At 38.2% G+C, this 12,210-nt stretch overlaps 2 protein-coding genes across 5 annotated transcripts; both read left to right on the top strand.

Moving 5' to 3' along the window:
* Positions 1-621: 621 nt before the first annotated feature.
* Positions 622-8,362, top strand: LOC133805247 (uncharacterized). 3 transcript variants are annotated; one of them, XR_009878897.1, is made up of 9 exons: positions 622-771; positions 1,748-3,188; positions 4,049-4,237; positions 4,539-4,634; positions 4,729-4,891; positions 5,020-5,152; positions 5,224-6,990; positions 7,143-7,972; positions 8,108-8,362. XR_009878897.1 is itself a non-coding variant. In XM_062243374.1 (8 exons), the coding sequence occupies exons 2-8, from the start codon at positions 1,817-1,819 to the stop codon at positions 7,569-7,571; spliced, it is 4,149 nt and encodes a 1,382-aa protein (XP_062099358.1). In that variant the 5' UTR covers positions 622-771; positions 1,748-1,816; the 3' UTR covers positions 7,572-8,362. The 3 variants fall into 3 exon arrangements, 2 of the variants coding, with proteins under 2 accessions (XP_062099358.1, XP_062099359.1); XM_062243374.1 differs by having other exon boundaries at positions 7,143-8,362; XM_062243375.1 differs by having other exon boundaries at positions 629-771; positions 1,786-3,188; positions 7,143-8,362.
* Positions 8,363-9,208: 846 nt separating this feature from the next.
* On the top strand, positions 9,209-11,885 carry LOC133805248 (uncharacterized). Of its 2 annotated transcripts, none has more exons than XM_062243377.1 (6): positions 9,209-9,522; positions 10,005-10,098; positions 10,224-10,400; positions 10,511-10,609; positions 10,776-11,018; positions 11,109-11,885. In XM_062243377.1, exons 2-6 carry the CDS (start codon positions 10,024-10,026, stop codon positions 11,523-11,525), a joined length of 1,011 nt encoding a protein of 336 aa, XP_062099361.1. In that variant the 5' UTR covers positions 9,209-9,522; positions 10,005-10,023; the 3' UTR covers positions 11,526-11,885. The 2 variants fall into 2 exon arrangements, with proteins under 2 accessions (XP_062099361.1, XP_062099360.1); XM_062243376.1 differs by having other exon boundaries at positions 9,210-9,527.
* Positions 11,886-12,210: the final 325 nt, after the last annotated feature.

Here is a 12,210-nt window from a genome sequence, read left to right as displayed (position 1 = left end):
GAGAAGACAATGTGAGAAAAAGAGAGAAATTTATGATAGAGACATTTTTGATAATCTAAAGAATACTAAAATAAAAATGTGAGTTCTTTTTCGGTTGGTATAAATTTATCATATATAGTCACTTAATACGTTAAAAGTCAAATTTACCGTATTTAATATTAAGTAACAATGTGGACTTAGTTGGTAATTAACAAAGAGTAAAAATAAATGACAAATACCTAATAATAATAACTGAGTAGCCTCGTAAATCAATATCCCAATTTAAGCACGTGACGTGGTTTCCTTCGCCCACCCACATATGGGTTTGGACTTGGATGGTAAGATTCTCACGTGCGAGCGTGATACGTGTAACACAAATAACTATTTATTTTGTTTATTTATTTATTTTTAATAAAAGAAAAAGAAAAAGAAAACAACTATCGTAATCGCTACTCGTGAAAAATCCTTCAAAAAAAATATAAACTACCGACATTGCCCACAGAATTCTAAAAAATCAATTTCGAAAAATGGGTATTTTGGGGATTTCATGAATAAAATAGACCGGAATAAAATCACGACGAACGGAGAAAAACCCGGCCGGCGAGAGTGGCTCGATATTTCCTATATAAAGCCGTAACTAAGCCCTTTCTTTCCTCATTTTGGGTTCTCTCTTTGTCTCTGGCTTTGCTCTCTCTCTCCCTCCCTAACTCAACCCTATAAGATTTTCTAAATCCAATATTATTTTATTTGTCCGCTTTCCAATTTTTCTATACAAGAAAGCTTTTTGAAGAGGTAAATTTTTTCCGTTCGCTACAGTACTTTTTCCCTAAATTTTAATTTAATTATTTTTATCATACAGAAAGATCAGTGAACGTGGATAATGAGATTGGAGAATAGATTTAATCTTGGCGTTTGACTATTACAGATTAATGCTTAAAAGTTTTGGAATGACTTTGTGGTTTCGTGAATTTGAATAAGTGGGGCTGGGTTCGATCTGTGTTGAACTGTGTGGATTGTGATTTTGAGGTCTGGGCATATGAATTAGTGTAACGAGGATTGGTTTGTGGAGCTTTATGGAAGTGTTTGTTTGTTAAAATCCCTAGAGTGAATGCTAGGTTAGTTGCGAGGATTGGAATTGTGGTGGGTTAGTGGGGCTGTTTGTGGTTTTGATCTGGTTTCTTTATTGAATTGATTGAATAATGGTTAGTGATGATAGTGGTCTGTCAATTGTGTTATTGGCAAAAAAAAATTTCATTATTTTTATCGTTTTTTTTAAGGTATTATAATGATTACTGATGTTGCTGTTAGGGTTTTCTTTTACTAATGTTCTATGTTTTGTTTGGCCTTACTCTGCATTGTACTATTCGCTGCCATTGCAATGGTCAAATATCATTCCTTTTTGTTAAATAAATATACATACATGGTTGTGCGTCGTATTTTTTTACTTTGATTTATCACTGATTCTATGGTGTTTTATCAATTACGATACGTTTGATTAGATAATAGATAATAGTAGAATAAAATTTGTTCCCGAAAAGTTTTCTTTTACTTGGTGACCTGAAGTTCATGGCATTACTCGGTGATCTGCCCTTGTTTTAGTTTTAAACAATTAAATCCTTAGTGCCAGTTCATACCCTTTTCTTTTAATTTCTTTTTCTCAACCAGGTTTATGGAAGTTTCTTTACTTCAATTGATTATTTATTGAACTTCTATATTGCTTTGCAATTTTTAAAATTTTATTATTATTATCATTACTATCTTTTGTCAGAAAGCGCTAGTTGGAACTGAGTTGGGACTGTTTGTTAGGAAGTTTAGTTTGTATGTATTTACATATGAGATGGGTTCTCGAGGAAAGCTTTTATTTGATCTCAACGAACTCCCTTCCGAGGATAACATTGAGGACAGCGACGGGGTCGTACATTTCCAGCCACAGAAGGCACTTCCATCCGCAAATCCCGAGACTATGGAAAGGTTAGCAGTATCAGCTACTGCCAAAGGAATTGCAAACAAGAATGCTTTTTCCCATGCATCTTCTGTATCTGGTTTTCAACCCTTTGTTCGACCCAAGTCTGCTCATGGCCCTGAAGGGGGTAGTGAACAGAATGTGAGACATCTGAATTCCAACAATCCCTCTACTTCTAAGTCAAATAACGAGGATATGAAAGTAGTGCCTGTTTCTGGTGGTTCAGATGCTCCACCAACAGAAAGAGAAGAAGGAGAATGGTCTGATGCTGAGGGTGAGGGTTCTGACGTTGTATATAGAAGTAGAAGTTTGGATAAACAGGTTAAAATTTCACAAGAGCAAGTAGCGTCTGGAGAAATGGGCCATGTTGCTTCTGGTGCTCCTGTTGATGGTAGTCCGTCCTGTGTAAAAAATTCTGAAAATGCCAAGAATGAAAGTATCAGAAATGTGTCTTTAGGAGTAGATCCAACTGCCAATGATCAAAGTGGGAACTTCAGCCGTAACATAGAAGGGAGTGTAAAAGGTGATGTATCTGTGGATTGTCAAGAGGAATCTGGTTGTGTTCCAAAGCAACGGGAGGTTAAGGGTATTGAAGCAATTCATGCAATTAAGTGTGCAAATAATCCAGTGAAGAGGAAGATAGACCAACAGAATGAAGCAAAGTTGGGAAAGAAACGTAGTAGGCAGACCATGTTTCTTAATTTGGAAGATGTTAAGCAGGCTGGCCCTATTAAATCTTCAACGCCTCGAAGACAAGCTTTCTCATCAGCTATTGCAACTAGAACAGTGAAGGAAACCCGTACAGTTCCTCCACCTGTTGAGCGCTTTATAGAAAAGCAAAATCAATCAATGCTAAAGGAGCAGAGACAAGTTGATGCCTCTTCTGGCGAAGAAGGAACTCCTTTGGAATCGAGTGAGTCTAAATACGAAACCAATGGTGATGTCAGTTCTGGGTTTGTCAGGTCTAGGAAGCAAATTGGCGACAGTGATGCTGCTACAGAGGCCTTGCCACCTATTCCTAGACAGAGTTCATGGAAGCAGCCTGCAGATACAAGGCAACTGAAGAATTTGCAGGGTTCAAACAGGAAGCCGTCGCTTACTGGTCAAAATTCCATGGACTCAAAAGTGGGAAACAAAAAGCCTCCGCCAGCCAAGAAGCAAACAACAATGAGCAATGCATACCAAGACACGTCAGTAGAGCGTCTTATACGGGAGGTCACCAATGAAAAGTTTTGGCATCACCCAGGTATGACGTTGTACTATTGTTTGTTATAATTTTGTTCTTTGGCAACATGGCCTTTAGAATTTATCATACTTGGAAAGTTTGGGCCATTTGCATTGACAACTTTTGTATTTTTTATGCTAGGGCTTTATACCCTTCAATTGTTAAACCATGAAACTGATAACAGAACTTGCAAAGGTGATGACAATTATAGTGTGAAATCGAGAATCTGAGCTAAACATGATTTTACCGTTTCATCTCAATTTCACTACGTAATTATTGTCACCAATTTTTTGCACTGTCTGTCCACATCATGCTCTCATGGTATATTGATTAACGGGGGTAGAATTCTTGTTCTGGTATGTTGCTATGATGATTTATGTTTACCTAAAAAGAGTAGGAAGTTTCGGTAAAATTGTTTTGACAACATCTGCTATTTGGTGTTTGTGCTCTACCTAAGTAAATATAAACATTTTTGGTTAATTAGCATTTGAACTATTTTAGATATTATATTGCTCAGGAGTTTTGGAAAAGAACCCATTAAAAGTTGGTTCTCTAACCATTGGAAGGGCATTTTGATAGAAACTTTTTCCATCATGATGAACTTTGATTAGTGTTGTGACAACATTTGATGATTTACAGCTCTCTCCAGCTAATAAAAAAGGATGGTTTTCTTTACTGGTTGAATTGGTTTTTTAGGTTTAATATAACTTCCTTTTGTGTATATGTGGACTACCTTTGTTATGATTTCTTTTGGTGATCTGGTTCCTTTGTATTTCATTATTTTATGTTTTTATTTATTATTGTCATTGGGGAAGGGGATTTAGCGATCCTTTCTCTCTTTTTTGATTGATTGTTTTATGAGTTGAAATTATTATGCTCAGGGGAGACTGACCTCCAATGTGTTCCTGGTCGGTTTGAATCTGTGGAGGAGTATGTCAGAGTATTTGAGCCTTTGCTGTTTGAGGAATGCAGAGCACAGCTTTACAGCACGTGGGAGGAATTAAGTGAAATACCATCAAGAGATACACATGTAAAGGTCCGTGTAAAGAGCATTGACAGGAGAGAAAGAGGTACTGCAAAGTCTAGAGTTTTTTTTTTCTTTGATACTATGGTACGCCTGATTACTGAATGGTTGAAAGCATACATTTGTTCACAGCTGAAACATGTAGGTACCATTGGTTAATGGTTGCTGCAAATGCGTTTGCTGTGGTTTTTTTCTAACCATTTTTTTCCTTCTGTGATCTTACTGTTTTTATGAGGCTCTAATCATGATGGGATATAATTACATGGCATGCGATACTAAATGCATTTAATGTGATTTGGGCTTTTATTTTAGTTAAATTAACCAAGGCACGTGTCTTGTTGTCTTAGGGTGGTATGATGTAGTTGTCCTTCCATCAAATGAGTGCAAATGGACATTTAAGGAAGGGGATGTTGCTATTCTTTCATCTCCCAGGCCTGGATCTGGTACATACTGTATATTTATTCCATTCAATAATTATTAGATTTGTAAGCTTTTAGTCCTTTTTGTTTTTAATTATGTCTCTTATCTGTCAATCAGCTCGATCTAAGCGTAGCAACACTTCTGCCGCTGAAGATGATGAAGATCCTGAAATCAGTGGACGTGTGGCTGGTACTGTTAGACGACACATTCCTCTTGATACTCGAGATCCTCCAGGGGCAATCCTTCACTTTTACATCGGTGACTCGTATGATTTTAATGGGTATTTTAGAATTTGCAACTTTTTATTCTTTGTTGTTGTGGTGTTGGGTCTTATACTTTTATATTGTTCTCTCTCTCAGCAATCATGTTGACTTTTTTTCATCTCTTCTTTTTGGTTGATTTTTCCAGCACAAATGACGATGACCATATTCTGAGAAAACTGCTACCTAAAAGTACTTGGTACTTAACTGTGCTTGGTTCCCTTGCAACTACTCAGCGAGAGTACGTTGCACTTCATGCATTTCGTCGTCTGAATTCACAGGTGACTGTCAACTATAACATTTTTTGGTTTTTGAAGTCTTTCTTCAACATTTGACTGACCTTTTTGTGCAGATGCAAGCTGCAATTCTTCAGCCCAGCCCGGAACATTTTCCAAAATATGAGCAGCAAACCCCTGCAATGCCAGACTGCTTCACACAGAACTTTGTTGATTATTTGCATAGGACCTTCAATGGACCCCAGCTAGCAGCAATCCAATGGGCAGCAACACATACAGCTGCTGGTACTAGTGGTGGGATGACAAAAAAGCAAGATCCATGGCCCTTTACTCTTGTCCAAGGACCTCCAGGGACAGGTAAGACACACACTGTTTGGGGAATGCTAAATGTCATCCATCTGGTTCAGTATCAGCATTATTACACTTCTTTGCTCAAGAAACTTGCACCAGAGAGCTATAAGCAGGGTAATGAAAGCAGCTCTGACCATGTGACTGTGGGATCGATTGATGAGGTTCTTCTAAATATGGACCAGAATCTCTTTCGTACTCTTCCAAAGCTCTGCCCCAAGCCTAGGATGTTAGTTTGTGCCCCATCTAATGCTGCAACTGATGAGCTTCTTGCTCGTGTCCTTGACCGCGGATTCATTGATGGTGAGATGAAGGTTTATCGGCCTGATGTGGCACGGGTTGGGGTTGATTCACAGACACGAGCTGCTCAGGCTGTCTCTGTTGAGCGGAGAACTGAACAGCTTTTGGTCAAGAGTCGAGAGGAAATCTATGGATGGATGCACCAGTTAAGAAGCCGGGAATCTCAGTTTTCGTCACAGATAACGAATCTACAGAGAGAACTTACTGTTGCAGCTGCTGCTGTTCGTTCCCAAGGATCAGTTGGTGTTGATCCTGACGTTCTTGTGGCCAGGGACCAGAATCGTGATGCATTGCTCCAGAGCCTTGCAGCAGCAGTTGAAGGCAGGGATAAGATTTTAGTTGAATTGTCTCGCCTTGTCATATTAGAAGGGAAGTTCCGTCCTGGCAGCAACTTCAATTTGGAAGAAGCACGGGCTAATCTAGAGGCAAGTTTTGCAAATGAGGCTGAGGTTGTTTTTACTACTGTCTCCAGCAGTGGTCGAAAATTGTTTTCTCGTCTTACTCATGGGTTTGATATGGTGGTGATAGATGAGGCAGCTCAAGCCAGTGAAGTGGCAATTCTTCCTCCTCTTTCTCTTGGTGCCGCACGATGTGTACTTGTTGGGGATCCTCAACAGCTCCCTGCAACAGTTATTAGCAAGGCAGCTGGAACCTTGTTATACAGTAGAAGTCTTTTTGAAAGATTCCAGCTAGCAGGATGTCCCACAATGTTGTTGTCTGTTCAGTACAGGATGCATCCTCAAATCCGTGATTTCCCTTCAAGGTACTTCTACCAAGGACGCCTTACGGACAGTGAAAGTGTGGCTAATTTACCTGATGAGGTGTACTGTAAGGACCCTTTACTTAAACCTTACATATTTTTTGACATTACTCATGGGCGGGAATCACACAGAGGTGGATCTGTCTCTTATCAAAACATACATGAAGCACAAATTTGCCTTCGCTTGTACGAGCATCTTCAGAAAACTGTGAAATCTTTGGGAGTTGGTAAAGTCACAGTTGGCATAATCACACCATACAAGCTGCAGTTAAAATGTCTTCAACGTGAGTTTGAGGAAGTTCTGAATTCAGATGAAGGAAAGGACATATATATCAATACTGTAGATGCTTTCCAGGGTCAAGAACGTGATGTAATTATAATGTCATGTGTGCGTGCATCAAGCCATGGGGTTGGCTTTGTTGCAGACATCCGTCGAATGAATGTCGCTCTGACTCGTGCAAGAAGAGCTCTTTGGGTAAGGTTTCCATTTTTCACCTTTCTTTTTTGGTTTAAAGCATATTGCAGTCGTACTCCGTTTATGATTGTGCACCTGGTAACTTTACACTGGTTTATGTGCTTTCTTCAAACAGACTTTTTGTTTTTTCCTGAAACTAAATGTGTTAACAGGTCATGGGAAATGCAAATGCTTTAACACAATCTGATGACTGGGGTGCATTGATTGCTGATGCCAAAGCCCGGAACTGTTATATGGACATGGACTCTATCCCGAAAGATTTTTTGGCACTGAAGGGACCTTACAATCCCTTGTCAGGAAAGATGCTACCAAATATGAGGGGTTTAAGGTCTTCTGGACCAAGACATAGATCATTTGATATGCATATGGAGTCTAGGTCAGGCACACCATCTGAAGATGATGAGAAGTCAAGTGCCTCAGTAATATCTAGGAATGGGAGTTACAGGCCCTTTAAGCCACAATTTGATAATTCCTTGGATGACTTTGATCAGTCAGCTGGTGAGAAATCTAGGGATGCCTGGCAATATGGTATTCAAAAGAAGCAAAGTTCTTCTGGGGCTGTGGCAAAGAGAGAGATGTAGTTGGAGATGGTTGTCTATGAGTTCTGTTGGGCTTCTGGGAGCTGCATGACATTTTTTGTTTTCCTGATCTTGGATGGTACTCCTGGCAGTAAGCCCTTTGGGCATTAGCTCTGCATGCTGGTCCCAAGAGCTTGAAGTATTCAATTAGAAACACCTCGGTTTTGGACTTCATGCTGATTACAATTGCAGTGAACATACGAGTAAAAGGAAATGAAAAGAAAGGGAATTGGAAGAGAGGGCAGGGTTGAGTGTAAGTTGGATGCCATTACAGAAAGATCTGTTTGGTTGAATCAACTCCTACAATTTTTCCCACCCAGGGCGGCTTGATGCTTTTGGGGTTGGTGGTGTAAAAACATATCAACCTCTTGCCATTTGGTCCTCTAGCTTACAGGCCTTTTGAGGTATTATTATTATTATTATATTATTTTTTTAATACGCTCTCATAGAACACTTGCATGTTGCGAACGACCAACTTCTTTGTAACTGGATGGGTCCCATTCAGTTTACATCTCACGGGTTGAATACCAATTGTCCAGGAATCTTATTGGTGGTATCAGCAAGCTGCAACGTTTGAATGAAGGAAATCTGGCCAATGTTGGTGGCTGCTGACTTAGCTGTCTTCTAACAAGTATACCGCTAACTTTTTTTTCTTTTTTGTTGTTGTTGGCACTTCCAATTAGAAAGTTGACATCACAAATGCAAAGATGCTATGTAAATTTTTTGAACATGAATAGTTTATTATTACATGATAATGAATGAAAAAGGGGAATGTACAATTTTGGTGGGTTTTATTTATTTGTTTTTACTCCCTGCTGCTTGAAGGTTAAGTAGCATAGACTGGTTTGTAAGTGTAACATTGCAGCAATAATTCCCTATTACTGGAAATAACACACTCGGAATAATGGTTATTCTCATTTTGTGGGAAACTTTTCTCAATTGCTGACTGACTAGTTGGATTAGCTAATGTATAACACAACTACCACTATTAACAAGAAAGGGAGCGGGTCAATCATGGAATTAGCTTTGGTTGAGGCTCTAAGGACCTTTGCCAGTTGCCAAGGTCGTCAGTGTCGCAAGTACTTTGCACGTGGCCAGCCGGAGTTTCTCTGGGTATTACTATTGTTTTGAGAAAAAAATATTGATTTGTTAAAAGCCATTTAGTGTCACACGTTGAAAACGAGTGCCTAAGAAAAGGCTAAAGTGTTTCTGATCTGTCCGTTAAGAGTAATAATTTAAATAAAAAGAAAGGTGGGTGGGAGATTAGGTGGTGGAATTTTGGCTCTAAGCTATCAAACCTCTACCGAAAGACCAACTTTACCAGAAAAAACCATGGAGGCATATTTAGAATTTGATATGGGAATCATACGCAAAAAAAAAATAAAAAAATAAAAGTTTTGGCCCCTTCCCATCATGCTGTTGGCTTACCCCTGTGAGACTTAATTGGACCCACGTTTCTGAAATGTCATAACTACCCTTCTATACCATTGTTAAGTGTTAACCATGTCAACAAATTTAAGGGACAATTTTGACTTTCTTACATTAATACCCTGATTAGTCATTAATCGTTAGAAGTGGCCCCATACTTCCCATGCTACAGCAGCAGAAAATGTCCTGTTCGCATTGTGCATTGTCCCAAGGCTAAATATTGGAAAAAGTCCAAAGCAGAAATCTCCAAAGTAAAAGTTCCAAACTACAAAATAAGTTACATAATAGAACAAAGTCACTTAACAAAGTTGAAAGGATCAGTATTTGATCAGCAATGAGTGGATCCAGTTAATAAGTAATATCTAAATAGTTATCATTATTATATCAATAATAATCCATTCTCTCCGAGATCTGTTCTAAAGGAATAAATACAGGGATATTCTTATCAAGTGTTTGACTTCCTCTGGAAGAATAGCACTTGAGCGCAGAAGCCGTGACCCTCTGTTTCTTGAATCAGTCAGGTCAGGTCAGGTTAGTTCCCTCATTTTAGCATTCTCGCTTTGGGATCCTGTATTTTTGGTGGGTTTTCTTTAATTTCACTTCTAGTTCTGTGAAAAGTCACATTTGTTAATTTTGGCAATCATGATTAGAAATACTGGTCAGATAAGTTTCTCGTGCAAATGGGGTTTTAATTTCACCTTTATCAAATAAATATTTCGACTTGTTAATTGATGGTCGAATTGAATGGTTATAATGGTTATCAGTTGGGTTGCTAATTTAATTCTTCTGAATTATGTTTATTATAGAAAATTTACATTGAACATTTATTACCAAATTATTTGGGGCAACCCTTTTAACAAACATCTTTGTAAATTTTGAAAGGATGATAAAATTGCTTATTTCTGGCGAACATATAGATAATTTTTGTACCTGTCAAGCTGACATTGAGTGATAGAAATAGCAGAAACAATAATGTGATACTTAAGAATCCAGACTTTCATCATGTAGGAGTAATCTCTTAAAAACTATGAGTTCAAGTTTAAATAAATCTTCTTCGATTGGCTGTGAGAAGATTTTACCATCGGAAGATCAGCAAGCAAAGGTATCTTCAGTTATCTGCTATTTCACCATATCCTTAAATAAGCGCTTCTTTTCTTTGAAATCTACAAGTTTGGACAAGGTAGAGTTTGAATAAATTTACTTAGCCATGCTTTTCAATATTTGCAGGTAAACGAAGTGAGAAAGTCGATAGGCCCATTGCCAGATAAGTTATCCATATATTGTTCCGATGCATCGATATGCCGATATTTGAGGGCAAGAAATTGGAATGTGAAGAAGGCAACTAAAATGCTGAAAGATACCTTGAAATGGAGGTCAGAGTACAAGCCAGAGGAGATTCGCTGGGTATGCTACTGGAACCTTATGGCTTAACGTTTTGGCTCTGGGGACATGCTTTGTTAACTTTGTGCTATTATTTAAGATTTAATGTTATTTCAATTTCATTGGTGATGCAGGAAGAGGTAGCTCACGAAGCAGAGACAGGCAAAATTTACAGATCAAATTACATTGACAAGCATGGGAGAACAGTTCTTGTCATGAGGCCTAGTTTTGAGGTTTATAGTTCTCCTTATCCACTGATAAACCAGTACTTGTATTATCTGTTCACTTTGATTGGTCAGAAAATCATATATTTTTATAGCTACTAGTAATATAGAATTTCTTTTTCTACTCGAGTTGATTTTACAAGTTTTTTTCCTTCTTTTGAGTTGTTAATTGCAGAACTCAAAGTCAACTAAAGGACAAATTAGGTATTTGGTTTATTGCATGGAGAATGCTATCTTGAATCTTCCACAAGACCAGGAACAGATGGTTTGGCTGATTGACTTTCAAGGTTTCAATCTGTCTCATATTTCAGTAAAAGTGACGCGCGAAACTGCCCATGTTTTGCAAGACCACTATCCAGAACGCCTAGGTCTTGCCATACTATATAATCCACCAAAGTTCTTTGAACCATTCTGGACGGTATACTTTATTATTATTATTACTCTGTGTGCTGAATTTAATGTTAGTTTCCTTTGTTGTAACACTTGAAAAAAAATTGTACTTTTTCAGTTAGTAAAGCCTTTTTTGGAGCCAAAAACTCGCAACAAAGTCAAGTTTGTGTACTCAGATGAACTTAACACCAAGAAGATAATGGAGGATCACTTTGATATGGATCGACTGGAGTCTGCATTCGGTGGAAATGATAATACAGGTTTCGATATACAAAAATATGCAGAGAGAATGAAAGAGGATGACAAAAGGATGCCTGCTTTCTGGACTAGAGGATATCCTCCAGCAACCTCAGAACCAGTCCTGAAAGATGATGCCCCATCTTTGGATTCTATCATTAAGTTAGAAGATGATGCAGATTCCAACGAGAGGAGAAATGGTTCCCTTTCTCAAGGGATGGGATTGGAAGGGGTGCTCCCCAATCACATTATGCTCACTGTTGACACTAGCAGAAATTCTACAGAAGAGGTGCACTAAGGAAGGCAGGCTAAGTAATAACAAATTTCCAGGTGTAGTCCTACTTCCATTTATGGTTACTTGGCCGGGTAGAAGTAGTCTTACTGACCTCTGTCATTCCTCCATTTAGATACTTGAAATCCATAAGGGCTTTATTTTTCAAACTTGTTAAGTTGTCAAATGGTGTTGTAACACCATGGACATTCACTAAATTCAGCTTATTTTCATGCCATGTGACTTATTCTAATGGCTCAAAATAGGAGATTAGGGCTTGTACCAAATAACATCTCCGATTTGTTGAAATGGGCTTGACACAAGACATTTATAGGGATGACACAACACATTATGACATGATTAGTAATTTAGTATGGATTAACAAGATACGATTTGTAATTGTATCTGAACTGACATGATACAATTAGTGAATGTACTTAGACTAGACTACATGAATTGTAATCTTATCTGAGTCGACATGAGCACTCACATGCCACTAAGCACAATATGAAGAAGAGTAATGGGTGAAAATGACCAATTTTTTGAAGTCATTTTGCACTCTGGCCTAATTTAATAATTTTTTGCAAAATGACCTGTCTAAAATCTTGACCAGCTATCTAAAAATTTTGACTAGCTGTCTGAATTTTTTGACCAACTTTTATAAAATTTCGACGAGTTGTCTGGAGTGTCGGATGTCATTTTACAAAAAAGT

The sequence above is a fragment of the Humulus lupulus genome, chromosome X (genome assembly GCF_963169125.1).
Source record: "Humulus lupulus chromosome X, drHumLupu1.1, whole genome shotgun sequence".
Lineage (NCBI taxonomy): Eukaryota > Viridiplantae > Streptophyta > Magnoliopsida > Rosales > Cannabaceae > Humulus > Humulus lupulus.
The sequence above is the reverse complement of the archived record's forward strand: the minus strand, read 5'-3'. Positions and strand labels throughout refer to the sequence as shown.